Source organism: Electrophorus electricus, chromosome 17 (assembly GCF_013358815.1).
Source record: "Electrophorus electricus isolate fEleEle1 chromosome 17, fEleEle1.pri, whole genome shotgun sequence".
Lineage (NCBI taxonomy): Eukaryota > Metazoa > Chordata > Actinopteri > Gymnotiformes > Gymnotidae > Electrophorus > Electrophorus electricus.
Window position 1 is genome coordinate 13,885,903 of NC_049551.1, and position 27,663 is coordinate 13,913,565.

The window sequence follows — 27,663 nt, forward strand, 5'->3', positions numbered from 1 at the left end:
GTTGTTATCTGACAGATTAATAAAAATATGGGATCCAGCAATTAAAAGACCTTTTTCAAACAGCATACATGCACACATATAACATGTATACTCTCTTATAGTGGGACCAGTTTTATATATGTTCATAAGATAACTTTGACAAAAGGTATAAATATCCTAGCTCCTGATATCTGCTTTATATATATAATTCATGTGCATGACTATAATAGAATAAGATTTGAAAAATACAAATTTAAAACACAATTACAGAAGCCCATCCAGTCATCATACTCATCTCTTCAGTTTTTGTAATTTATATCATATGAAGCAGATTCAGTCATTTGAGGAGAATAAAGTTTTTTAAATATGCTTTGAAAATTAATGGAATGTTGAAGGTGATCATTTAAACAGTCTACAAGTCACAATGTACTTAGCTGTTGCTCTAAACCATGGATAAAATATAGCATATATTAGAGGATTGACAGAGGAATTGATGGATATAAGCCAGGTAAGAACAGTTGACACCAGTGAAAAAGATGTCATGTTTTCAGCAAACAGAGAACATAGACTAAAAGGTATCCAGAGAGCAAGATAAACACAAACAACGATGCCAAGTGTTTTTGCTGCTTTAGAATTAGAAGACTTAGAAACATTTGCTCTGTGTCTGTTTGAGGTAGCATTCAACATAGATCTCACAGCTTTAGCTTGACGTCTTGCCAAAGTAAAAATGATTGAATACAAGATGAGTATAACTGAACATGGGCATATAAATGAAATCACAAGATCAGTGGTCACTAAGGAAGATTTTATAAATAAAATGCACTCTCCGTGGCATCTGCTCAAGATCTGTGATGGAAGGAGATGGTCATTAAAGTACAAAAAGATGAGGATATACAAGAGACTAAAAGACCAGCCTAGAATTATGAATAAAGACATTTTATGAACTGTGACTTTAGTGGAATATAGCAGAGGATCACTGACTGCAATGTACCGATCAACTGCAATGAAAACCATATTGCACAGAGATGCTGACATTGAGATATAATTGATTATTAGAACAATTGTACATGCCATTTTACCAAGATACCAGCAGCTGTCTCTTAGTTGCATTGTATTCACAGGCATGAAAACAAGTCCCACGAGAAGATCGGCCACAGCCAGAGAGAGGATGAGTAGGTTGGTAGGGGTATGGAGCTGCTTGAAGTGAGAGATAGATAAGATCACAAGCAAGTTCAAAAACACAGTGCAAACAGATATACAAGACAGAAAACTAAACAAAAATATATTTCCAGGGCCTGTTCGGACCTCCTTTCTGCATGATGAGTTGTTGTCAGGAAAGCAGTACTCAACTGTCATGTTTTGCTGATACTCTGTGATATTCATCTTAAGTATTTACAGATAGGCCAGTTGGAGCTGATCATAATATGCTGTTCAGCAGTACTGAACTGATGAATTTGTCTTTGCAGATTGTGCATTTATATTGAAGTATGAATCCTCCTACTAACATATGAACGGCCACTTTTTACCCAGCATCATTCACTTAATATTCATCAATGTCATTACATGGGTGACCAGTAGAGGAGTGAAAGTGTTTACAGTTAGAGTTAACAGTTAGAGTTAACAGTCAGTGTTCAAGCACAATTTACATATATCAGGTTTTCTACAGAAGGTGTTTTTTGTAGTATACTTTGCCTTTAACACATACTAAATATTAAATAAATGCATAGATAATGTTTTAATGTAATGTAATGTTTTATTATTGTAACAAACCTGGTCATCTGTCCTGCGACTGCTGGATCTTTAAGAAAAAACTAAATTTGACAAATCTGAAAGAGGCAGAGCTAATCCATTCTGTTCCCCTGCCACATGTGCTTTATGATAGCGTTTCTATAAAGGGCTTCAGGGAAAATTATTCATTTTCAAGGTTTTTTGTCAATATCAGAGATGATGGAACAGAAACTATGACAATTCAGCATCATACACTACAATTTTCCCACTTAGACTGACTTCAAGTGAAGCAAGTGAATACTGCTCACATTATGTCTGTGCATCTAGGCATTATAAAGACATACTCACATAATTTACAGCATGACAGCTCACTGGGAAACCAGGTTTAATGTTAATCCAGATGTTATTATAACAAAACCAATATATATATCAGCAAGACAATAAAGTACAACAGCCATATTTCAACCTCAGTATTGTCTTTATCTGTCACATAAACCACATGAACATATGTTAACAAGTTCCTCCTTATACAAATCCTCCTTGCCACTTGAACTTGATAAAAGAGTTATTATGTACTGTATACACTTTGTACTAAAAAAAATAATAATGTCACATTAGTCACATTAAAATTCTCTTGTAAGGGTATGAAAGTGTAAGTGCAATTCTCCAGTAAACCACTAGAGTCATACTTGTAAGGAGCTGATAGTGCAGTCTCATACATAAAATATGTAGTTATTGATGATTCAGAAAACCTAATTTAAAAATGATGTTAACAAACATTTTCCTCCAGGGTGAGTGGCACCCTAGTGCCCTCTATTGGCCAGCTGTCACTACCTTTTGGTGTTGAGTGTCGGAAAAGCCGCAATTGCTGCCATATTGTCAGATTGGCGATATACCTGTCTGTGACCCAAGTGGAAGCCCAGATTCCATTACTCCTCCCACTCAATGGCGTGTTGGAGCAATTTCACAAAACACTTAAGTCAATGATTCATAAGTACTGTTTTGAGTCAGGTCATGATTGGACCAAAGCAATTCCAATGGTATTTTTTGCTGTTAGAGAGACATTTCAGGTGTCACTAGGTTTTAGTCCAGTACAACTTGTTTTCAGACACTCTGTAAGATGTCCTTTAAAATGATTGAAAAATAGATGGCTGTCATCACATTTTGCACACAATGTGTTTTTGAGTTTTATTCTGTTACACCCTCTTGTTAGTATCTTGACGGTTATTGCCTTCACCTGTATCTTGTTAGTACCCGTTAGTCTTTGTAAACCCTGTGTTTGTACATAGTCTTTAGGAAGTCTCGTCATCTTGTGGTACATTTCTGAATAGAAATGTTATCATGTTGTTTTTATCGTGTCTGTTTCTCTGGTTATTTAGATTTCTGCATATTCTTTTGGATTACGCTCTTTGCCTGTCTGTTCTGGTTTGCCTTACGACTGTGGATTACCCTTGTTCACACACATTCCTTTCCCCATAGGGCTACACCTGCTCCTGCTGCCCCATTGTTTCCTCCTTCTCCTTTGCCTGGTTTTGTTTTTGCCCCCGTTGTATTGACTGTCCCTGTGCCAGTTTCTGTGCCCATTCCAGTTCCTCTTTCTCCCTTGGTTTCTGTCCCTGTGCCCATCCGTGTGACCCTTCCGGGGCCCGTGTCTGTTCTTATTCCCGTCCCTTTGTACCTGGACTGGTCTATGTTGCATTTTTGTTTTCCTCTTCCTTTTGTGCCTATGGTCATCACTTATCGCTTGTCGTCTTTTGTTGTGTCTCCTCGTCCTCCCTCCTGGACTTTTGTCATCCTCAGTCTGTTTCTGTTGTGGGTTCTGTTCCAGCTTCCATGTCCATTCCTGGGTCTTGTTCTGTTGCATCTGCTCCTGTTCCCCTGGTTTCTGTGTCTGTTACCGCGTCAATCCCTGTTTTTTTTTCTGCTGTGTCTGCTCTTGTTGCCCCAGTTCCTGTGTCTGTTCCCACATCTGTTGCCCCAGTTCCTGTGTCTGTTCCCACATCTGTTGCCCCAGTTCCTGTGTCTGTTCCCACATCTGTTGCCCCAGTTCCTGTGTCTGTTCCCACATCTGTTGCCTCAGTTCCTGTGTCTGTTCCCACATCTGTTGCCTCAGTTCCTGTGTCTGATCCCACATCTGTTGCCCCAGTTCCTGTATCTGTTCCCACATCTGTTGCCCCAGTTCCTGTGTCTGTTCCCACATCTGTTGCCCCAGTTCCTGTGTCTGTTCTCACATCTGTTGCCCCAGTTCCTGTGTCTGTTCCCACATCTGTTGCCTCAGTTCCTGTGTCTGATCCCACATCTGTTGCCCCAGTTCCTGCGTCTGTTCCTTGTTTTTGTGGTGTTCCGTCTGTTCCTATTGTGTCTCTGCTTTCTGTGTCTTCTGTCTCTTCTGCTCCTGTGTCCAGTTCCTGTGTCTGCCTGTGTCCTTCCTGCTCCTGTTTTTGCCCCCCCCAAGTCTACTCCTGTTTCTGCTTCTTGTCTTGCCTGTTCTGTTCATGTCAGTGTCTTGTCCTATTCCTTTTTTTGTTTGTGGTTGTTCTTGTTTTTGTGTGCCACGGTGCTGTGCGCTTTGGAGGCGGGGTATTGTCACGATTGGTCACCCTCTAGTATCCATGTTTCCATGGTTTCCCTGTCTTGTGTCTTTGTTTGCATTACTTTCTTCCTTTGACCCTGGACTGTTACAACGATACTGACTCTGGACTTGCCCATAATAAATTTCGCTCTTCTCAGCACGTGTCTGTCTCCTTAGCGCTCACCATTTAGAAAGAACAATTACTGTTCATGAAGCAAGTTCAGAAAGATAGTGATCTACACAATCAATGAATCTGTGCAGTGAATATTGTCTATGCTGAATAAGCAACAAAGAAAAAAGATTCTAATTCTTTAAATTAATGCTCTTACTGGATCTTTTTGGAACAACATTAATTATTTCCTGTACTCACTGCAATATAATGTATTTAGTATACCCACATTATACAGAGGCAAGGTAAGTCCACACTATCCTAAATATTGCATATAATCATTAAAGAGCTCAGTATAGTGAGATAGTATTAATATATATAGGCCTATTAGTCAAATAATGATATTGGATTTTAAAACTAATTTGTATTTCCTGAAGGAAATACGTAGGTCTTGAAAGAGGTGAACGTGTGTGTGTGTGTGTGTGTGTGTGTGTGTGTGTGTGTGTGTGTGTGTGTGTGTGTGTGTGTGTGTGTGTGTGTTTTGAGCATGTGTGTGGTTGCTATGTTGTTGCACACACTTTTTTTTAAGGAAATCCAACCTGAGGTTATTGAACCCTTACTAAATTTAATAAACTCATCCACGAACATTGGCTACATAACTAATTCATTCAAATTAGCAGTAACCATGTCTCAAAAAAATCTAAACTCTACCCATGTCAGCTGTCAAACTACAAGCTGATCTAAAACCTTCCATTTATTTTCAAGATCCTAGAAAAAAAGCTGTAGCACAGCAGCTAAGCTCATACCTGAATTAGAACCAGATACCTGAAGTCTTTCAGTCAGGGTTAGACCTGACTGAATTGTATGTTATGACCCTGTCTAGGCGGTGAGGTTGCAACAGCAGTGTGAAAATACTGGTAGCAGGATGGTATGTGGAATGATTAAATCACTGGACTGAACTGGCAGACAAGGTGAAATGTTGTATATTTTAAAGGGTGAACACACACACACACACACACACACACACACAAATACACACGCAAACACTGAATAATGTCAGGGGTGGCTAATTGCCGACATAACAAACCAAACCCACACTACCAAAAGAAACACCACAACTAACTACATTTTGCAGGAAAAAAATGAAATACAATTCTACACTAACTCCCTGACAATAAACAGACAATAACCCAAACGCAAAAACAAACAGGCACCACTCCCTACAATCAGTAACTATACATATAAACATACAGAAAAACACTTCATCTTTCACAGGGATCACAATCATAAACAAAACAGGGAATGCTCACATTCACAAGCACAAGCACAAGCAAACTAGGGATGTGACAAGATAAGGTAAGGTAAGCACAGCAAAGATTACAAACTCACAAATCACTGCCAATACAAGAATGAGCTTTTGGCAAGCCACTGTCTTCTTCCTCCAGGGTCCTTATATAAGCCACAGCAATCACTCCAGGAAGGGCGAGGCAACGAGGTGCACAGACAGTCCCAAATCCCAAACTGGACCAGGAGCACACTGCAGTCCAGGAGTGTAATATGTACTACAGATACACCTCAGATTTACATAGTTAATGACCTGTTGTTGGCTTCTGGGTTATGTTTCTTTGCTTATATTGCTTAGTCTGAATGCAGCATTTGACACTATAGATCACAACATTTTACTAGATAGACTTAGAAATGTTGCAGGGATTAGGAGAATAGCCCTTTCCTGGTTTAAATCTCATCTAGCCGTTCGCTACCAGTTTGTTTACATACATTATTCAGCATACAACAAGGTTAGCTATAGTGGCCCACAAGGATCTGTCCTTGGGCCTCTGCTTTTTTCTATATATATGCTACCTCTAGGTTAAATTATACATAAACATTTTGCTAGTTTACACTGCTCCGCTGATGATATTCAGCTGTATGTCTCAGCCAAACCATAGGACATATATCAGTTTAGTATTACTGAGGAATGCATAAAGAATGTCAGACAATGTATATTAAGAAACTTTCTCTCACAACCTGTCCATGCAGTAACGCCCCCTAGCGGGCCCACCAGTGGGCCCAAGCTGGCATACTCAAATGAATCACATGATCGCATCAAATATTCTTAAAGTAGAGTAGATTTATCAACATAAACATTTCTTAGGCCTAATACAAATACCTGTTTACTGATTTTCAGCCATCTACATGCATCCGTTCAACAGAAATCCCACACTGAATACATCGTGTTTTTCTGGTAAATCTCCACAACAATCATGCCTGGCCTTTTAAAACATGCTTCTGATATAAGATAACTTCAGATTTTGTCATAGAAAATTCAAATACAATCAAAGCAACTGTGTGACATGCTTAAATGGTATACAGAGTGTTAGTAAAGTTCTTTAATTACGTGCTCACTTCTTTGCTCGGAAACGCGTTCGGTTCCTTTGTAAGATAACACAAAATACGCAAGCCTTTAGTTACCTCAAAATGCACGTTACTCACATAAAACTGATCCTGAATAGAGCATTAGAGCCCCCTTTTCTATTTTCTATTGATTTCTATTGGCCATTGCAGCACCATTGTCTTGGAGTGAGAGCAAAAAGAGGGGGATCTAGCAAGTAAAAGACCTTTTTCAAACTTGGCTTACATGCATACATATCATACATATAAGATAGTGTGTACACTGTCTTATAGCTGGACTTGTTTATATATGTGAATAAGCAAAGTTTGACAAAGTATAAAATATCTAGCTCCTGATATCTGGTGATATTTGCTTTAGATACCTTAATTCATGTACATAATTATGATACAATAGAATAAAAAAGATTACGACACAATTACAGAAACCTGTCCATTCATCCAACTCGTCTTTTCAGTTTTTTAAACCATTTGTTCTTTTCAGGTTCACTTTGCCAATTTTTACTTGAGTTTAAAAAAATTCTCAGAAACATAACTTATGTGATGCAGTATCAGTCATTTGAGGATAATGAAGTTTGGAATTTAATATAATCGATTGAAAATTATCAGTTAAATAGTTTTTAAACCATGGATAAAATATAGCATACATTAGGGGATTGACAGAAGAATTAATGAATATAAGCCAAGTAAGAACAGTCCACACCACTGACAAAGATGCAGTGTTTTCAGATGATGGAGAACATAGATAGAAAGGTATCCAGAGAGCAAGATAAACACAAACAACAATGCAAAGTGTTTTTGCTGCTTTAGAATTAGAAGACTTAGAAACATTTGCTCTGTGTCTGTTTGAGGTAGCATTCAACAAATGATTAAAAGGGGCTTTCACCACTGCTCCTCTTCTTAAACAACCTGATCTTTCCATCCCATTGGTGGTAGAGGTAGACACCTCCAACATAGGAATAGGAGCCGTTTTGTCACAAAGGAATGACAATTCCAACAGACCATTTTTAGCGTACTTTTTCCGTAAACTGGCCCCGGCCATGCAGAACTATGAGATAGGAAAATGTGAGCTAATTAGCCATAAAATTGGCTTTGGCAGAATGGAGGCACTGGTTGGAAGGGGACAACTAGCCCTTCACAGTTATTACCGACCATTGTAATTTGGAGTATATGCATTCTGCTAAACAATTAAACCCTCGACAAGCCTGTTGGTCATTATTCTTCTCACAATTTCAATTCAAGATCCTGTATTGCCCAGGTTCCCACAATACAAAAGCAGATGCCCTGTCCCACTTTCACCTAGGGTACACTGAGGAGGATCACAATACTCAGGAAACCATCCCTCCTACATGGGTGTATATAGCATCTATAAGATGGGAGATTGAGGAAATCGATCAAGCAACAAAAGAAACAGTAATACCTGCTGAATATCCTGTGGGGAAACTACATACCAGTATCATGCCGAGATCGACAATTAACCTGGACTTATTCTTATCTCACTACAGGTCATACTAGTGAAACCTGTACTCGACAACTCCTTGTTAGTTGTTATTGGTGAGAAATGCTCACGAGCAATGTGCACACGTATGTCACCTCCTGCTCAATGTGCAGTCAAAGTAATACCCTCAAGACGCTAACTGCAGGTAAACTTATGCTGCTACCCATACCTGAAAGGCCTTGGTCACACCTAGCTGGGGATTTTATTACTGACCTACCCTGCTCTAATGGAAATATTAAAATTCTGACTGTAGCAGATTGCTTTTCACATGGGGTGAGTTTCATTGCCTTCCCTGGACCTACCACCTTTCAAACCGCAGAGGCACTTATCAATCAGGTGTTCTACTTTTTTGGCATCCCTGAAGACATCCTGTCTGATCGAGGACCTCAGTTCACTTCACGAGTCTGGTCAACCTTTTTTAAACACATTGGGGTAGCAATAAGTTTGATGTCAGGATATCATCCTCCATCCAAGGACAGATTGACACAGAGGAGAGACATCAGTATACCAGCCTGGGGATCATGTATGGCTCTCTTGATGGGATTTCCGTTCTGTTTTTGTTTGCCTTCTGGTTTATGTCCTGGACTGTTTATCTCCATGACTGTGATTATCCCTGGCTTCATCTTTCTGGCTCTGACTATTGCATGTTCACCGACTACTGATCTGGATTCTAATAAAACCCAAACCTCTTATCTGCCTCTAGCATCTGACTTTTTCTGCCTCGTCACAGTAAGAGATTTTGTAGAGGAAGGATAGAGGTATCATGGAGTGGTCTCAGCTTTTCAGGTGTCAGGTTAAGTCTGAAATTAAAACTGTGCTGGAAACAAATTCAATTTTAAAGATAAGGACTCCTAAATTCTACAGTAACAATATACTTTGATAAAACATTTATAAAATAAAGCATGTTAAGGGATTTTGAGAGGAATTAATGTATATTATCTATCTAAATGACAGCCATACCAAATAATTAGTGTTCAAGTTCTGATCTGACAGAAAAAAAATGTGATCCAGCAAGTAAAAGACCTTTTACAAACTTGGCTTGAATGCATACATATAACAGTGTGTATACAGTCTTATAGCAGGACTTGTTTTATAGGTTATACGTGAATAGGTTAGACAAAAATTATAAATATCTAGCTCCTTCTATCTGCTGATATTTGCTTTAAATGCATTAATTCATATACATAATTTTGATATACTAAGATAAAAAGAGATAATACACACTTACTGAAACCTGTCAATTCATCCTGCTCATCTCTTCAGGTTTTTTTTTTTAAACTTTGAAAACATAAATATCAATAGTTTAATTGTATAAAATTGGTTTTGCAAGTTTGGAAAAACAATTAATTAATTTTATTTATACACAAGTTCACAGTTTTTTGCTATTTCTTTTTTTCTGGTTTACTTTGCCAGCTGAATCCTACTTGAGTTTAGAAATGTTCTCAGGCACATAGTTAATGTGATGCAGTCTCAGTCTTTTGAGGAGAATAAAGTTTGAAATTAAATATGCTCTAGAAACAAAATGACTGTTGATGAAAAATTAAACAGTCTACAGGTGACAAAGTATTGAGCTGAGGCTCTAAACCATGGATAAAATATAGCATATATTAGGGGATTGACAGAAGAATTGATGGATATAAGCCAGGTAAGAACAGTCCACAAGAGTGAGAAAGATGTTATGTTTTCAACTGTCAGAGAACATAAATAAAAAGGTATCCAGAGAGCAAGATAAACACAAACAACAATGCCCAGTGTTTTTGCTGCTTTAGAATTAGAAGACTTAGAAACTTTGGCTCTGTGTCTGTTTGAGGTAGCATTCAACATAGATCTCACAGCTTTAGCTTGACGTCGTGCCAAAGTAAAAATGATTGAATACAAGATAAGTATAACAGAACATGGGCATATAAATGAAATCACAAGATCAGTGGTCACTAAGGAAGATTTTATAAATAAAATGCACTCTCCGTGGCATCTGCTCAAGATCTGTGATGGAAGCAGATGGTCATTAAAGTACAAATAGATGAGGATATACAAGAGACTAAAAGACCAGCCTAGAATTATGAATAAAGACATTTTATGAACTGTGACTTTAGTGGAATATAGCAGAGGATCACTGACTGCAATGTACCGATCAACTGCAATGAAAACCATATTGCACAGAGATGCTGACATTGAGATAAAATTGATTATTAGAACAATTGTACATGCCATTTTACCAAGATACCAACAGCTGTCTCTTAGTTGCATTGTATTCACAGGCATGAAAACAAGTCCCACGAGGAGATCGGCCACAGCCAGAGAGAGGATGAGTAGGTTGGTAGGGGTATGGAGCTGCTTGAAGTGAGAGATAGATAAGATCACAAGCAAGTTCAAAAACACAGTGCAAACAGATATACAAGACAGAAAACTAAACAAAAATATATTTCCAGGGCCTGTTCGGACCTCCTTTCTGCATGATGAGTTGTTGTCAGGAAAGCAGTACTCAACTGTCATGTTTTGCTGATACTCTGTGATATTCATCTTGAGAATTTATAGATATGCCAGTTGGAGATGTTCATAATATGCTGTTCAACAGTGCTGATCTGCTGAATTTGACTTTGCAGATTGTGTATTTATATTGAAGTATGAATCCTCCTACTAACATATGAATGGCCACTTTTTACACAGCATCATTCACTTAATATTCAACAATGTCATTACAGGGGTGACCAGTAGGGGAGTGGAAATGTTTATAGTTAAGAGTTCAAACATTTCACATCCATCACATTTTGTACACAAGGTTTTTTTTTAGGTATTCCTTTGCCTTTAGCATACTACTAAATATTAAATAAATGCATACATATAATGCTCTTATTGTAACGAACCTGGTCATTTGTTCTATGACTGCTGGATTTTGAAAAAAAAAATTTATTTGATGAAGCTGAAAGTGGGAGCACTAATCTAGACTTTTATTTTGTGGAATAATAATAATAATAATACATTGTAATAATACATATTATTATTTACATCTTACATATACATATTATTTACATATTGCTTTTCACACAAAGGACATGAAGATGCTTGCAATATTATCATTATTATTAGTTGCATTCATTTCGTACCTCTCTCAAACTCAAGGTCGCTTTACAAATATTGCTTTTTTTTCCTCTTTACACACACACACCTGATGAGAAGCAGCAGCCACTTTGCACACAGTGTACTCTCTATCAGAAACTACAGCCCCCTGGAGGACTGCACTGGGTGCAGGGAAAGGGAAGGAGGTTAAGACCAGTACAGAGCACCAACCATCACTGGACAATAGTCTGTACAAAAAATGTTGTCAACTGGAAATGTGTCATAATTTCCAAAATGAACCACTTAAGTTCCAGAAAATCAATAAAATTAGAAAAAGGCGACATATGTAAAAAGAGACAATATGATGAATATTATTTAAAATATGGGTTCACTTACATCAAATTATTTGGGGAAGTAGATTCTCCAGTTCAACAGACAACCAGTGGCTGAGTTCTGGTTGAACATTCAGCAAGATTATCCAGCCTTTACAAAACATGCAATCAGAAGCCTTTGCCATGTGGTTCATTATATGTATACAAAGTTGGATCCTCTGCACTGGTTGTTCTGAAGCCACAGAACACATCAAAACTAGAGGAGGAGAACAACTTAAGACTGGCTGTTTGAAAGATTAAACCTGATATCAGCAGATTGTGTTTAAAAAGCAACCACATCCTTCACACCAAAATGAAAAACATTGTGTGTGTATGTGTGTGTGTGTGTGTGTGCGTGCACGTTTTGATTGATGTGTGTGTGTGTGTGTGTGTGCATTTTCACTGATGTGTGTGTGTGTGTGTGTGTGTGTGTGTGCGCGCACACGTTTTGATTAATGTGTGTGTGAGTGTGTGTGTGTGTGAGTGTGTGTGAGTGTGTGTGTGTACTGAGGAAAAATGGGATGATTTGACTTGATTTTCTTTATACATATGCTGCAGTATTTTGTGTATTGAAAGGTTTTAGTCAAGGGGCGCCAACTTCTCAAAACACTGACAAGGAGACCTCAGGAAGAACAAGTTTGAATACTCTACACTTTGCCCTTCAAATCTGATTATAACTTTAATGCAAAGTGTGAACAGTATTATAATTAAAAACAACATGGAATCAACATCTAACACTGGCTTCAAAAGAGCCAAAATGTCACAAGAATCTTTTGTTTAGAAGGTAAATCACAAGATTCAAAACAGACTACCAATTTCTAAAAAAAAAAGACCATAAATAGAATTTTCCAATGACATTGGGATTGTATTGTGATACAGGCAAATTCGTGTTCTTTCCAAGACACACAAACAACCCGCTAAATGAATAACAAAACAAGCAAAATAAATAATAAAACAAAAAATTAAAAAAAATAATTCTACAAGTAGCAATATACTTAGCTGATAATCTAGAACATTAATATAAAAAATGATAAAGGATTCATGGAAGAATTAATGTATACAACCATCCAAATGCAGTCTACACCAATGTCTTAGAGGTCAAGTTGTTATCTGACAGATTAATAAAAATATGGGAACCAGCAATTAAAAGACCTTTTTCAAACTTAGCATACATATAACATCTATACTGTCTTATAGTGGGACCAGTTTTATATATTTGCGTAAGATAACTTTGACAAAAGGTATAAATATACTAGCTCCTTATATCTGCTTTGTATATATATAATTCATGTGCATGACTATAATAGAATAAGATTTAAAAATATACAAATTTAATACACAATTACAGAAGCCCATGCAATCATCATACTCATCTCTTCATCTTTTGTAATTTATATCATATGAAGCAGATTCAGTCTTTTGAGGAGAATAAAGTTTGAAATTAAATATGCTTTGAAAATTAATGGAATGTTGAAGGTGATAACTTAAACAGTCTGCAAGTCACAATGTACTTAGCTGATGATCTAAACCATGGATAAAATATAGCATATATTAGAGGATTGACAGAGGAATTGATGGATATAAGCCAGGTAAGAACAGTCCACACCACTGACAAAGATGTCATGTTTTCAACAAACAGAGAACATAAATAAAAAGGTATCCAGAGAGCAAGATAAACACAAACAACAATGCCCAGTGTTTTTGCTGCTTTAGAATTAGAAGACTTAGAAACTTTGGCTCTGTGTCTGTTTGAGGTAGCATTCAACACGGATCTCACAGCTTTAGCTTGACGCCTTGCTAAAGTAAAAATGATTGAATACAAGATGAGTATAACTGAACATGGACATATAAATGAAATCACAAGATCAATGATCACCAAGGAAGATTTTACGATTAAAATGCACTCTCCGTGACATCTGCTCAAGATCTGAGATGGAAGGAGATGGTCATTAAAGTACAAATAGACAAGGACATACAAAAGAGAAAAAGACCAGCCTAGAATTATGCATGAAGACATTTTACAAACTGTGACTTTAGTGGAATATAGCAGAGGGTCACTGACTGCAATGTACCTATCAACTGCAATTAAAACCATATTACACACAGATGCTGAAGCTGAGATACAATTGATTACTAGAAAAATGATACATGCCATTTTACCAAGATACCAACAGCTGTCTCTTAGTTGCATTGTATTTACAGGCATGAAAACAAGTCCCATGAGAAGATCAGCCACAGCCAGAGAGAGGATGAGTAGGTTAGTTGGAGTTTGGAGCTGCTTGAAGTGAGAGATGGACAAGATCACAAGCAAGTTCAAAAATACATTGCATATAATGATACAAGACAGAAAAATAAACAAAATTATATTTCCAGGGCCTGTTCGGACCTCCTTTCTGCATGATGAGTTGTTGTCAGGAAAGCAGTACTCAACTGTCATGTTTTGTTGATCCTCTGTGATATTCATCTTAAGTATTTACAGATATGCAAGTTGGAGCTGTTTATAATATGCTGTTCAGCAGTACTGGACTGATGAATTTGTCTTTGCAGATTGTGTATTTATATTGAAGTATGAATCCTCCTACTAACATATGAATGGCCACTTTTTACACAGCATCATTCACTTAAAATTCAACAATGTCATTACAGGGGTGACCAGTAGAGGAGTGGAAATGTTTATAGTTAGAGTTCAAACATTTCACATCCATCACATTTTGTACACAAGTTAGCATACATATAATGCATACATATAATGTTCTCATTGTAACGAACCTGGTCATCTGTTCTACGACTGCTGGATTTTAAAGAAAAATAATTAATTTGATGAAGCTGAAAGTGGGAGCACTAATCTAGTCTGTTTCACCGCCAAATGTGTTATATGATATTTGTTCTAAAATGTGCTTCAGAGAAAATCATTCATTTATAACGTGTCAACATCAGAGATGATGGAACACAAATTGCGATAATTCAGCATCATACCGGCACAGCTCAGGTGTTTGTATTTAGAAGTATGCTTCATTTTCCAACAGACATTTGCTCTGACACTGATAGAGCAGTATGAGCTATAGGTATGGAGTATGTTAATATCTCTTTGCACTCAGGTTATTTATTGTCTGACGATTTCTGTGAAACTTGAGGTAGGATTATATTCACAATTTCCAGTCAAAAGCATAACTTTTATTTTGGGGAATAATAATAATAAATAATAATACATTGTAATAATACATGTACATATTGCTTTTCGCACAAAGGACATAAAGATGCTTACAATATTATCATTATTATTAGTTGCATTCATTTAGCACCTCTCTCAAACTCAAGGTCGCTTTACAAATATTGCTTTTTTTTTCCTCTTTTCACACTCAGGCCTGATGAGAAGCAGCGGCCACTTTGCACACAGTGTACTCTCTATCAGAAACTACAGCCCCCTGGAGGACTGCACTGGGTGCAGGGAAAGGGAAGGAGGTTAAGACCAGTGCAGAGCACCAACCATCACTGGACAATAGTCTGTACAAAAAATGGCTTAACAGGTAGAAAAGTTTTTCCTATCCCTGAGGTTGTAGTCAGTCATGTTTCAACAGTTCAATTTCCCAATTAGAGTGAGTGGCATCCTTCACTCTCTGTGCTTGTGTGGTATCTTTTGCACAGTCAAGATAATTCCAACATGTAATCATCCTCTGAATCATTTTGTTGTCTATCATCTGCTTCTGATCACACTAATGACAAGTCCCCAAGTGAAGCAAGTGAATACTGATCACAATATATCTGTGCATGTAGACAATAGAAAAGCTCAATTTATAGCAAGTCAGCTACCTGGCTGGGAAACCTAACCAAACTAGATGTTATTAGAACAAAACCAATCTATACCAGCAATCTATTAAACTACCACAGTCATTTCGCAACCTCAGAATTATTTTTATCTGTCACAAACCCCATGAATATACACTAATTTAACGAGTTCAACTCCACTTGCACTTGCACTTGCACTCCACTTGCACTTGATAACAGAGTTATTGTAATGATTGCACACACAAACAAGGAAGAGGATCCAATCGCAAGAGGTTTTGTTATTTAGATCAAACAGATCAGTGGGGTCAGGCAGGTAATTAGGTTGTTTCAAGGTCGATAACATGGGGCAAAGTCCGTGGGATGTCCAGGGGTCAGAAGGAAAACAAGCTCTGAAACACAGGCAGGAGTTGAAAACCAGGAAGACAAAACCGTAACTGAACCGCTTGTTACGCAACATAAGGTTGGCAATACTTCACGACGTGAGTTTGAAGGAGGGGATCTTAATTAAGGGAGGAGTGATGAGGGGAAACAATGATCAGGTGTGTACTAGCATTCCGGTGAACCAGATTAGAGGAATGTGTGGGAAGAGGTAGGCATGGCAGTGTGGGGTTGAGCATGATTCCTGGCGTTCATAACAGTTATTATGTACTGTATACACTTTGGTACTAAAGAAAAAAAAGTCACATTAAAATTCTCCCATTATTATGTATATACACTTCGATACTAAATAAAATAAGAATGTCATTAAAATATTCTTGTAATGGTAGGAAAGTGCAATTCTGAAGAGAAACACTAGAGGCATACTTGTTGTTTGCCATTATGCGAATGTGAGAAAGAAAGATAGACAAGGGAAAGATTATGAAGTTTTAATTGTTAGTAATAAAATGTTTACATTAATCCATTGTGATTACATAGAGCCAATGAAATTGAATTAGCAAAGGTGTAACATGGTCAGCCGATTTAGACCATGTAATGTCCATGGATTCGTGCTGCAGAAATGCCTACTAGGATTATTTTGACTAAGATTTCAGTAAAGTGTTGTGTTAAAACAGGTCGTAGTCTGGAAATATTTCATAAATAAAAAAAACACAATCAAGGAGACACAATTTATGACTAGAAAAACAGAGCATACTATCCAAAATAACACCAAGGCTGTAAAACTTTACGAAGACAGTTATAATAGCTCCAGCCATAGGGAATGTACAAATATATATATATATTTAAGTGTACATTTAGATCCCATAGGAAACAGCTCAGTTTTACTCCTATCGAATTTGAAATAATTGCTTGTTATCCATATATGTGTATAATGGAAATAAGATGTGTGAGTATTGAAAGAGAGAGTAGAAGTTGGCATATTGGACACACACAGCTGCATATCATCAGCATAACAATGAAACCGATCATCATAGATGCTGAAAAATATTGCCAAGAGGCAGAAGGTAAATGATGAATAATAGTGAGCCTAACACTGAACCCTGTGTAACAGCACAATGAACCGTAGAGATTTCTGACCAATAATTCTGAATCTGTACAAACTGTGTCCTGTCTGCAAGATAGGAAGCAAACCACTGATGTACAGTGCCACAGAGTCCAATACTAGCCAACTGCTCCATAAGAAGCTGATATGATATTGTAACAAAGGCTACACTGAGCACACGTAAAAATTAAAATAGAAAGCAAACCTGGAGTTGTCTTAGTGTTGCACCTCTGGCAGGATAAGTCTGAAATTAAAATGCCCTGGAAACAAATTTAATTTTCAGATAAAGACTACAAAATTCTAAAAGTAGCAATATACTTAGCTGATAATCTAGAACATTAATTAAAAAAATGACAAAGGATTCATAGAAGAATTAATGTATACAACCATCCAAATGCAGTCTACACCAATGTCTTAGAGGTCAAGTTGTTATCTGACAGAATAATAAAAATATGGGATCCAGCAATTAAAAGACCTTTTTCAAATTTAGTATACATTCATACATATAACGTGTATACTGTCTTATAGTGGGACCAGTTTTATATATGTGCATAAGATAACTTTGACAAAAGGTATAAATATCCTAGCTCCTGATATCTGCTTTATATATATAATTCATGTGCATGACTATAATAGAATAAGATTTGAAAAATACAAATTTAAAACACAATTACAGAAGCCCATCCAGTCATCATACTCATCTCTTCAGTTTTTGTAATTTATATCATATGAAGCAGATTCAGTCTTTAGAGGAGAATAAAGTTTTTTAAATATGCTTTGAAAATTAATGGAATGTTGAAGGTGATAATTTAAACAGTCTACAAGTCACAATGTACTTAGCTGTTGCTCTAAACCATGGATAAAATATAGCATATATTAGAGGATTGACAGAGGAATTGATGGATATAAGCCAGATAAGAACAGTTGACACCAGTGACAAAGATGTCATGTTTTCCGCAGACAGAGAACATAAATAGAAAGGTATCCAGAGAGCAAGATAAACACAAACAACAATGCCCAGTGTTTTTGCTGCTTTAGAATTAGAAGACTTAGAAACTTTGTCTCTGTGTCTGTTTGAGGTAGCATTCAACACAGATCTCACAGCTTTAGCTTGACGTCTTGCCAAAGTAAAAATGATTGAATACAAGATAAGTATAACTGAACATGGGCATATAAATGAAATCACAAGATCAGTGGTCATTAAGGAAGATTTTATAATTAAAATGCACTCTCCGTGGCATCTGCTCAAGATCTGAGATGGAAGGAGATGGTCATTAAAGTACAAATAGATGAGGATATACAAGAGACTAAAAGACCAGCCTAAAATTATGAATAAAGACATTTTACGAACTGTGACTTTAGTGGAATATAGCAGAGGATCACTGACTGCAATGTACCGATCAACCGCAATGAAAACCATATTACACACAGATGCTGACATTGAGATATAATTGATTATTAGAACAATTGTACATGCCATTTTACCAAGATACCAACAGCTGTCTCTTAGTTGCATCGTATTCACAGGCATGAAAACAAGTCCCACGAGAAGATCGGCCACAGCCAGAGAGAGGATGAGTAGGTTGGTAGGGGTATGGAGCTGCTTGAAGTGAGAGATAGATAAGATCACAAGCAAGTTCAAAAACACAGTGCAAACAGATATACAAGACAGAAAACTAAACAAAAATATATTTCCAGGGCCTGTTCGGACCTCCTTTCTGCATGATGAGTTGTTGTCAGGAAAGCAGTACTCAACTGTCATGTTTTGCTGATACTCTGTGATATTCATCTTAAGAATTTATAGATTTGCCAGTTGGAGGTGTTCAAAATATGCTGTTCTACACTGCTGATCTGCTGAATTTGTCTTTGCAGATTGTGTATTTATATTGAAGTATGAATCCTCCTACTAACATATGAATGGCCACTTTTAACACAGCATCATTCACTTAATATTCAACAATGTCATTACAGGGGTGACCAGTAGAGGAGTGGAAATGTTTATAGTTAGAGTTCAAAAATTTCACATTCATCACATTTTGTACACAAGGTTTTTTTTTAGGTATTCCTTTGCCTTTATCATACTACTAAATAAATAAATGCATACGTATAATGTTCTCATTGTAACGAATCTGGTCATCTGTTCTAAGACTGCTGGATTATAAAGAAAAAAAATTAATTTCATGAAGCTGAAAGTGGGAGCACTAATCTAGTCTGTTTCACCGCCAAATGTGTTTTATGATATTGGTTTTAAAATGGGCTTCAGAGAAAATCATTCATTTATAACGTGTCAACATCAGAGATGATGGAACACAAACTGTGATAATTCAGCATCATACCGGCACAGCCCAGGTGTTTGTATTTAGAAGTATGCTTCATTTTCCAACAGACTTTTGCTCTGACACTGATAGAGCAGTATGAGCTATAGGTATGGAGTATGTTAATATCTCTTTGCACTCAGGTTATTTATTGTCTGATGATTTCTGTGAAACTTGAGGTAGGATTATATTCACAATTTCCAGTCAAAAGCATAACTTTTATTTTGGGGAATAATAATAATAAATAATAATACATTGTAATAATACATGTACATATTGCTTTTCGCACAAAGGACATAAAGATGCTTACAATATTATCATTATTATTAGTTGCATTCATTTAGCACCTCTCTCAAACTCAAGGTCGCTTTACAAATATTGCTTTTTTTTTCCACTTTTCACACTCAGGCCTGACGAGAAGCAGCGGCCACTTTGCACACAGTGTACTGTCTATCAGACACTACAGCCCCCTGGAGGACTGCACTGGGTGCAGGGAAAGGGAAGGAGGTTAAGACCAGTACAGAGCACCAACCATCACTGGACAATAGTCTGTACAAAAAATGGCTTAACAGGTAGAAAAGTTTTTCCTATCCCTGAGGTTGTAGTCAGTCATGTTTCAACAGTACAATTTCCCAATTAGAGTGAGTGGCAACCTTCACTCTCTGTGCTTGTGTGGTATCTTTTGCACAGTCAAGATAATTCCAACATGTAATCATCCTCTGAATCATTTTGTTGTCTATCATCCGCTTCTGATCACACTAATGACAAGTCCCCAAGTGAAGCAAGTGAATACTGATCACAATATATGTGTGCATGTAGACAATAGAAAAGCTCAATTTATAGCAAGTCAGCTCCCTGGGAAACCTAACCAAACTAGATGTTATTAGAACAAAACCAATCTATACCAGCAATGTATTAAACTACCACAGCCATTTCTCAACCTCAGCATTCTATTTATCTATCACAAACCCCATGAATATACACTAGGTTAACGAGTTCAACCTAATACAAAATTATCACTCCACTTGCACTTGATAACAGAGTTATTGTAATGATTGCACACACAAACAAGGAAGAGGATCCAATCGCAAGAGGTTTTGTTATTTAGATCAAACAGATCAGTGGGGTCAGGCAGGTAATTAGGTTGTTTCAGGGTCGATAACATGGGGCAAAGTCCGTGGGATGTCCAGGGGTCAGGCAGAAGACAAGCTGTGAAACACAGGCAGAAGTCGAAAACCAGGAAGACAAAACCGTAACTGAACCGCTTGTTACGCAACATAAGGTTGGCAATACTTCACGACGTGAATTTGAAGGAGGGGATCTTAATTAAGGGAGGAGTGATGAGGGGAAACAATGATCAGGTGTGTACTAGCATTCTGGTGAACCAGATTAGAGGAATGTGTGGGAAGAGGAAGGCATGGCAGTGCGGGGTTGAGCATGATTCCTGGCGTTCATAACAGTTATTATGTACTGTATACACTTTGGTACTAAAGAAAAAAAAGTCACATTAAAATTCTCCCATTATTATGTATATACACTTCGATACTAAATAAAATAAGAATGTCATTAAAATATTCTTGTAATGGTAGGAAAGTGCAATTCTGAAGAGAAACACTAGAGGCATACTTGTTGTTTGCCATTATGCGAATGTGAGAAAGAAAGATAGACAAGGGAAAGATTATGAAGTTTTAATTGTTAGTAATAAAATGTTTACATTAATCCATTGTGATTACATAGAGCCAATGAAATTGAATTAGCAAAGGTGTAACATGGTCAGCCGATTTAGACCATGTAATATCCATGGATTCGTGCTGCAGAAATGCCTACTAGGATTATTTTGACTAAGATTTCAGTAAAGTGTTGTGTTAAAACAAGTCGTAGTCTGGAAATATTTCATAAATAAAAAAAACACAATCAAGGAGACACAATTTATGACTAGAAAAACAGAGCATACTGTCCAAAATAACACCAAGGCTGTAAAACTTTACGAAGACAGTTATAATAGCTCCAGCCATAGGGAATGTACAAATATATATATATATTTTTAAGTGTACATTTAGATCCCATAGGAAACAGCTCAGTTTTACTCCTATCGAATTTGAAATAATTGCTTGTTATCCATATATGTGTATAATGGAAATAAGATGTGTGAGTATTGAAAGAGAGAGTAGAAGTTGGCATATTGGACACACACAGCTGCATATCATCAGCATAACAATGAAACCGATCATCATAGATGCTGAAAAATATTGCCAAGAGGCAGAAGGTAAATGATGAATAATAGTGAGCCTAACACTGAACCCTGTGTAACAGCACAATGAACCGTAGAGATTTCTGACCAATAATTCTGAATCTGTACAAACTGTGTCCTGTCTGCAAGATAGGAAGCAAACCACTGATGTACAGTGCCACAGAGTCCAATACTAGCCAACTGCTCCATAAGAAGCTGATATGATATTGTATCAAAGGCTACACTGAGCACACGTAAAGATTAAAATAGGAAGCACACCTGAATCAGCTGCACAGAGAAGATCATTGGTGATCTTAACCATAGCCGTTTCTGTACTATGTTTGGGATTTAAAAATTCTAATTTCAGAATTGGTCTGATTATAGCAACTTTCAGTGAAAAGTACTAATGATCTATACTAATGATCTTTATGAGAACTTTAATTACTGATTATTATCAAATAAATAATTGAAGGCAAATGGTAGTTAACCGTTGTAGTAATACAATCTATATGACATACAAAGATATTGGATTTAGTAATAAATTAAAAATTTCTATTTTCAGTTAGAAGACAGAAGTCACATTAGTCAATGGCTGGGGACAATTTGATAGTGCTTACTGGTGATAAATCTGTCTGTGAAATATCAAGTGTCACAGTTAGTCCCTCCCAGCTTACATGTTCCATGGTTTCCTTGTCTTGTGTGTTTTTGTTTCCATTCCTTAGTTTTGTTGTTATCTCTACCCCTCATTTGGTTTTCCGCACCCATCATTACATCCATCTGTTCCTCGTTTCTAGTCCTGTTAAGTTAATGTATTAAACCCTGTCTTGTTCCCGTTGTTTTGGCTGTTCATGGTTTGGCTGTTTGAATGTTTGGTTGTTTGTTTGAAAGTTTTTGAAAGCTCATCGGTATTTAAAAGCCCTTGTTTGTTAGCCTGTTTTGTGATTCTAGCCATTTGTTTTTCCTTACCTCCCTGTGTTTTTCCCTAGCTTCTTTGTTATAGCCTGCTTCCTGTGTTTGCCTCCATGTGGTTTTTTTTTGTTCATGATGTATCCATTTATGCTACGTATTGACTCAATGACCCTGGACTGCTCTGATGACTCTGAATCTGGATTTGCCCCTAATCCCCTAATAAAGTTCGCTCTTCTTTGCACATGTGTCTGCCTCCTTACTGCTCACCATTGCATCAAGAGCCAAATGCACAGGAATTGTGTTAATTTTGGAGTTGAGAAACTTCAAAAAAGCAGAATATTGTTCATTAGAGAGGTTAGTATTGATATTTATTTCAGATGGTTTGAGTAAACTTTTCACTGTATAGAAAAGTGTCTTAGTATTCCATTCACCATTAATGCTAATAATGTGTGCATAATAAGATGTTTTTGCACAGAAAGAATATTTTGTAGTAAAGGATATGTTCAAAATACATGTGTTTATGAATAGAAAATCTGGGCTTGGTGTATACCCTCTAATGCCTCGATGTAATTCAGGTACCAAGGAGCACCATGGACAAATAAAAGAACCTGGAGGTTTTTTTGGTTTTTTTTTGCAGGGGCTAGGATATCATGCGCAGAAGATAAACTATTATTGTAATAGTCTACTAAACCTGAAAGTGAAGCAATAGGGATAGGAACAGAGTTTGGAATAATTAAACTGTTGAGATCCTCAGGATTAACATATCAAATATTGTGCGATAACATCGTACTGTGCACCTTTGATTTAGCATACAACCATTTGGCAATAATAGTTTTATGGTAGATCAAAACATTGTTTTAAAATCTTTAGTAATCATTGTCAGTTTTACCAAAATGAACATTAAAATATCGCATTAAAATAACATTGGAAGACATTGTATCATATAAAGACAAAGAGTTTAACAGCCAGAAGTTTGAAGGCAGACTGGCTAAGTAAAGAGAGTGGCATTAATTTTATACTCTCACAATAAATCAACACAAGGCCACCTCCCCTACCTCAAGCACAAGGCTTGAAAATGTAAACAATTACAGATGGTACTGCTGTATTTAACTCTCGACAGTCATTCTGTGCATGCCAGGTTTCCATAGGACACGACTAATCCAGACTACATTAATCAGATAAGCTTTGTTAGTGTTAGAACAGTTGTTGTAAAGAGCAAACTTATGATAACCTGGGTGCATACTCATAGCTGATTTAGCTAATGGAGTCGAGAGCACATCCCTCATACATTTTAAAGCCAAAGCAAATGTACAATTCCAACTAGTGCTCAATGCACACTGCTGGCACTGCTGGTTTAGAGGTACCAACCTGACATCCAACATAAATGTGGATCCAAGAATGTGCTGGCTGATATGCTTTCTCAAGTTTAGTTTAGTAAAGAAATTCATTCTCACCTTTTCTTTATGGGGGGAGGGTATTTCGTCCAATGCCTATTTGTGCCTTGTTTTCCCTTTACTCTTCACCACACTGCCATTTTTCTCAATGAAACTTTTGACATTTATTCCAGTATTCCAACCTGGCTGCCTCTGCCCCACTGAACGTGGACCCAGCAGCCCTTTTTTGGGGGGGGCTTTGCTTCCTTTTATCTGATTCCCTGCTTCTGGCACCAATTAGACCTGCACCTAAGAGGATGTGGCCACACGTTGCTCCCAGGAGGGTGTCAGCGTGCCCTGTTCCAAAGATGGTGACGCTATACCTCTGGATCCACTGTCGACTCGACTTTGGTTTGTGCAATTGCTGTCAATAATGAATTTTTGTCCAAAATAAATGTCGATCATCACTACGCTTGCATCGTTCTTCACCTCACTCAGTGTCACATAGATAAGCTGACAGCATAAGTTAATTGTATTGGTTAACCAACCATGTGATATTTAGTTCTTTATCTATATATTTTCATAGGTTTATTTCATTTTTCGTCAAAATAAGTGTCGCATGTTGATTTAGTGTCATGTTGTCAACTGGCAATGTGTCAAAATTTCCAAAATGAACCACTTAAGTTCCAGAAAATCAATAAAATTTGAAAAAGATGACACATATGTAAAAAGAGACAATATGATGAATATTATTTAAAATATGGGTTCACTTACATCAAATTATTTGGGGAAGTAAAGCTGCAGTCTATAATCTGTGCAGGAACTCTTACTAATGATATCTTGAAAGCAGCAAAACTAAAGCAACATTTAGACAATAAACAAGAAAAAGATTCACCAGTTCAACAGGCAACCAGTGGCTGAGTTCTGGTTGAACATTCAGCAAGATTATCCAGCCTTTACAAAACATGCAATCAGAGGCCTTTTGCCATGTGGTTCATTATATGTATACAAAGTTGGATCCTCTGCACTGGTTGTTCTGATGCCACAGAACACATCAAAACTAGAGGTGGAGAACAACTTGAGACTGGCTGTTTCAAAGATTAAACCTGATATCAGCAGATTGTGTTTAAAAAGCAGCCACATCCTTCACACCAAAATGAAAAACATTGTGTGTGTATGTGTGTGTGTGTGCGCGCACGTTTTGATTGATGTATGTGTGTGTGTGTGTGTGTGTGTGTGTGTGTGTGTGTGTGTGTGCATGCGTTTTGAATGATGTGTGTGTGTGTTTGTGTGTGTGTGTGTGTGTGTGTGTGTGTGTGTGTGTGTGTGTGTGTGTGTGTGTGTGTGTGTGTGTGAGTGTGTGTGAGTGTGTGTGTGTGTACTGAGGAAAAATGGGATGATTTGACATTATTTTCTTTATACATATGCTGCAGTATTTTCTGTATTGAAACGTATTAGTCAAGGGGGGCAACTTCTCAAAACACTGACAAGGAGACCTCAGGAAGAACAAGTTTGAATACTCTACACTTTGTCCTTCAAATCTGATTATAACTTTACTGCAAAGTGTGAACAGTATTATAATTAAAAACAACATGGAATCAACATCTAACACTGGCTTCAAAAGAGCCAAAATGTCACAAGAATCTTTTGTTTAGAAGGTAAATAACAAAATTCAAAACAGACTACCAATTTCTAAAAAAAAAGACCATAAATAAAATTTTCCAATGACATCAGGATTGTATTGTGATATAGGCAAATTCTTGTTCTTTACAAGACACACCAACAACCCGCTAAATGAATAACAAAACAAGCAAAATAAATAATAAAACAAAAAATAATAAAAAGTGAGAGATTTTTTTTGAGCAAGGACAGAGACAACATGGAGTTGTCTTAGTGTTGCACCTCTGGCAGGATAAGTCTGAAATTAAAATGCCCTGGAAACAAATGTAATTTTCATATAAAGACTACAAAATTCTAAAAGTAGCAATATACTTAGCTGATAATCTAGAACATTAATAAAAAAAATGATAAAGGATTCATAGAAGAATTAATGTATACAACCATCCAATTGCAGTTTACACCAATGTCTTAGAGGTCAAGTTGTTATCTGACAGAATAATAAAAATATGGGATCCAGCAATTAAAAGACCTTTTTCAAATTTAGTATACATTCATACATATAACGTGTATACTGTCTTATAGTGGGACCAGTTTTATATATGTGCATAAGATAACTGTGACAAAAGGTATAAATATCCTAGCTCCTGATATTTGCTTTATATATATATATATATATATATATATATATATATATATATATATATATATATATATATATATATATATATAATTCATGTGCATGACTATAATAGAATAAGATTTGAAAAAAATACAAATTTAAAACACAATTACAGAAGCCCATCCAGTCATCATACTCATCTCTTCAGTTTTTGTAATTTATATCATATGAAGCAGATTCAGTCTTTTGAGGAGAACAAAGTTTTTTATATATGCTTTGAAAATTAATGGAATGTTGAAGGTGATAATTTAAACAGTCTACAAGTCACAATGTACTTAGCTGTTGCTCTAAACCATGGATAAAATATAGCATATATTAGAGGATTGACAGAGGAATTGATAGATATAAGCCAGATAAGAACAGTTGACACCAGAGACAAAGATGTCATGTTTTCAGCAGACAGAGAACATAGACTAAAAGGTATCCAGAGAGCAAGATAAACACAAACAACAATGCCCAGTGTTTTTGCTGCTTTAGAATTAGAAGACTTAGAAACTTTGGCTCTGTGTCTGTTTGAGGTAGCATTCAACATAGATCTCACAGCTTTAGCTTGACGTCGTGCCAAAGTAAAAATGATTGAATACAAGATAAGTATAACTGAACATGGGCATATAAATGAAATCACAAGATCAGTGGTCACTAAGGAAGATTTTATAAATAAAATGCATTCTCCGTGGCATCTGCTCAAGATTTGAGATGGAAGGAGATGGTCATTAAAGTACAAATAGATGAGGATATACAAGAGAGAACAAGACCAGCCTAGAATTATGAATAAAGACATTTTACGAACTGTGACTTTAGTGGAATATAGCAGAGGATCACTGACTGCAATGTACCGATCAACTGCAATGAAAACCATATTGCACAGAGATGCTGACATTGAGATAAAATTGATTATTAGAACAATTGTACATGCCATTTTACCAAGATACCAACAGCTGTCTCTTAGTTGCATTGTATTCACAGGCATGAAAACAAGTCCCACGAGAAGATCGGCCACAGCCAGAGAGAGGATGAGTAGGTTGGTAGGGGTATGGAGCTGCTTGAAGTGAGAGATAGATAAGATCACAAGCAAGTTCAAAAACACAGTGCAAACAGATATACAAGACAGAAAACTAAACAAAAATATATTTCCAGGGCCTGTTCGGACCTCCTTTCTGCATGATGAGTTGTTGTCAGGAAAGCAGTACTCAGCTGTCAAGTTTTGCTGATACTCTGTGATATTCATCTTAAGTATTTACAGATAGGCCAGTTGGAGCTGTTCATAATATGCTCTTCAACAGTGCTGATCTGCTGAATTTGTCTTTGCAGATTGTGTATTTATATTGAAGTATGAATCCTCCTACTAACATATGAATGGCCACTTTTTACACAGCATCATTCACTTAATATTCAACAATGTCATTACAGGGGTGACCAGTAGAGGAGTGGAAATGTTTATAGTTAGAGTTCAAACATTTCACATCCATCACAAGTTTGCATACATATAATGCATACATATAATGTTCTCATTGTAACGAACCTGGTCATCTGTTCTACGACTGCTGGATT

The 27,663-nt window shown here is 36.7% G+C and overlaps 4 protein-coding genes and 1 pseudogene across 4 annotated transcripts; all 5 read right to left on the reverse strand.

Annotated features, from left to right (window-relative positions):
• Positions 1-378: 378 nt before the first annotated feature.
• Positions 379-1,362, reverse strand: LOC118242876 (trace amine-associated receptor 6-like). The gene has a single exon (XM_035535874.1). The coding sequence runs from the start codon at positions 1,360-1,362 to the stop codon at positions 379-381; it is 984 nt and encodes a 327-aa protein (XP_035391767.1).
• An 8,430-nt stretch (positions 1,363-9,792) lies between these two features.
• LOC118242874 (trace amine-associated receptor 6-like) lies at positions 9,793-10,812 on the reverse strand. Its single transcript, XM_035535872.1, has one exon. The coding sequence runs from the start codon at positions 10,810-10,812 to the stop codon at positions 9,793-9,795; it is 1,020 nt and encodes a 339-aa protein (XP_035391765.1).
• Positions 10,813-13,179: 2,367 nt separating this feature from the next.
• LOC118242868 (trace amine-associated receptor 6-like) lies at positions 13,180-14,184 on the reverse strand. Its single transcript, XM_035535802.1, has one exon. It carries the CDS (start codon positions 14,182-14,184, stop codon positions 13,180-13,182), a length of 1,005 nt encoding a protein of 334 aa, XP_035391695.1.
• A 3,586-nt stretch (positions 14,185-17,770) lies between these two features.
• On the reverse strand, positions 17,771-18,775 carry LOC113568684 (trace amine-associated receptor 13c-like). Its single transcript, XM_026996863.2, has one exon. The coding sequence runs from the start codon at positions 18,773-18,775 to the stop codon at positions 17,771-17,773; it is 1,005 nt and encodes a 334-aa protein (XP_026852664.2).
• A 7,542-nt stretch (positions 18,776-26,317) lies between these two features.
• LOC118242869 lies at positions 26,318-27,340 on the reverse strand (annotated as a pseudogene).
• Between the last annotated feature and the right edge of the window lie 323 nt (positions 27,341-27,663).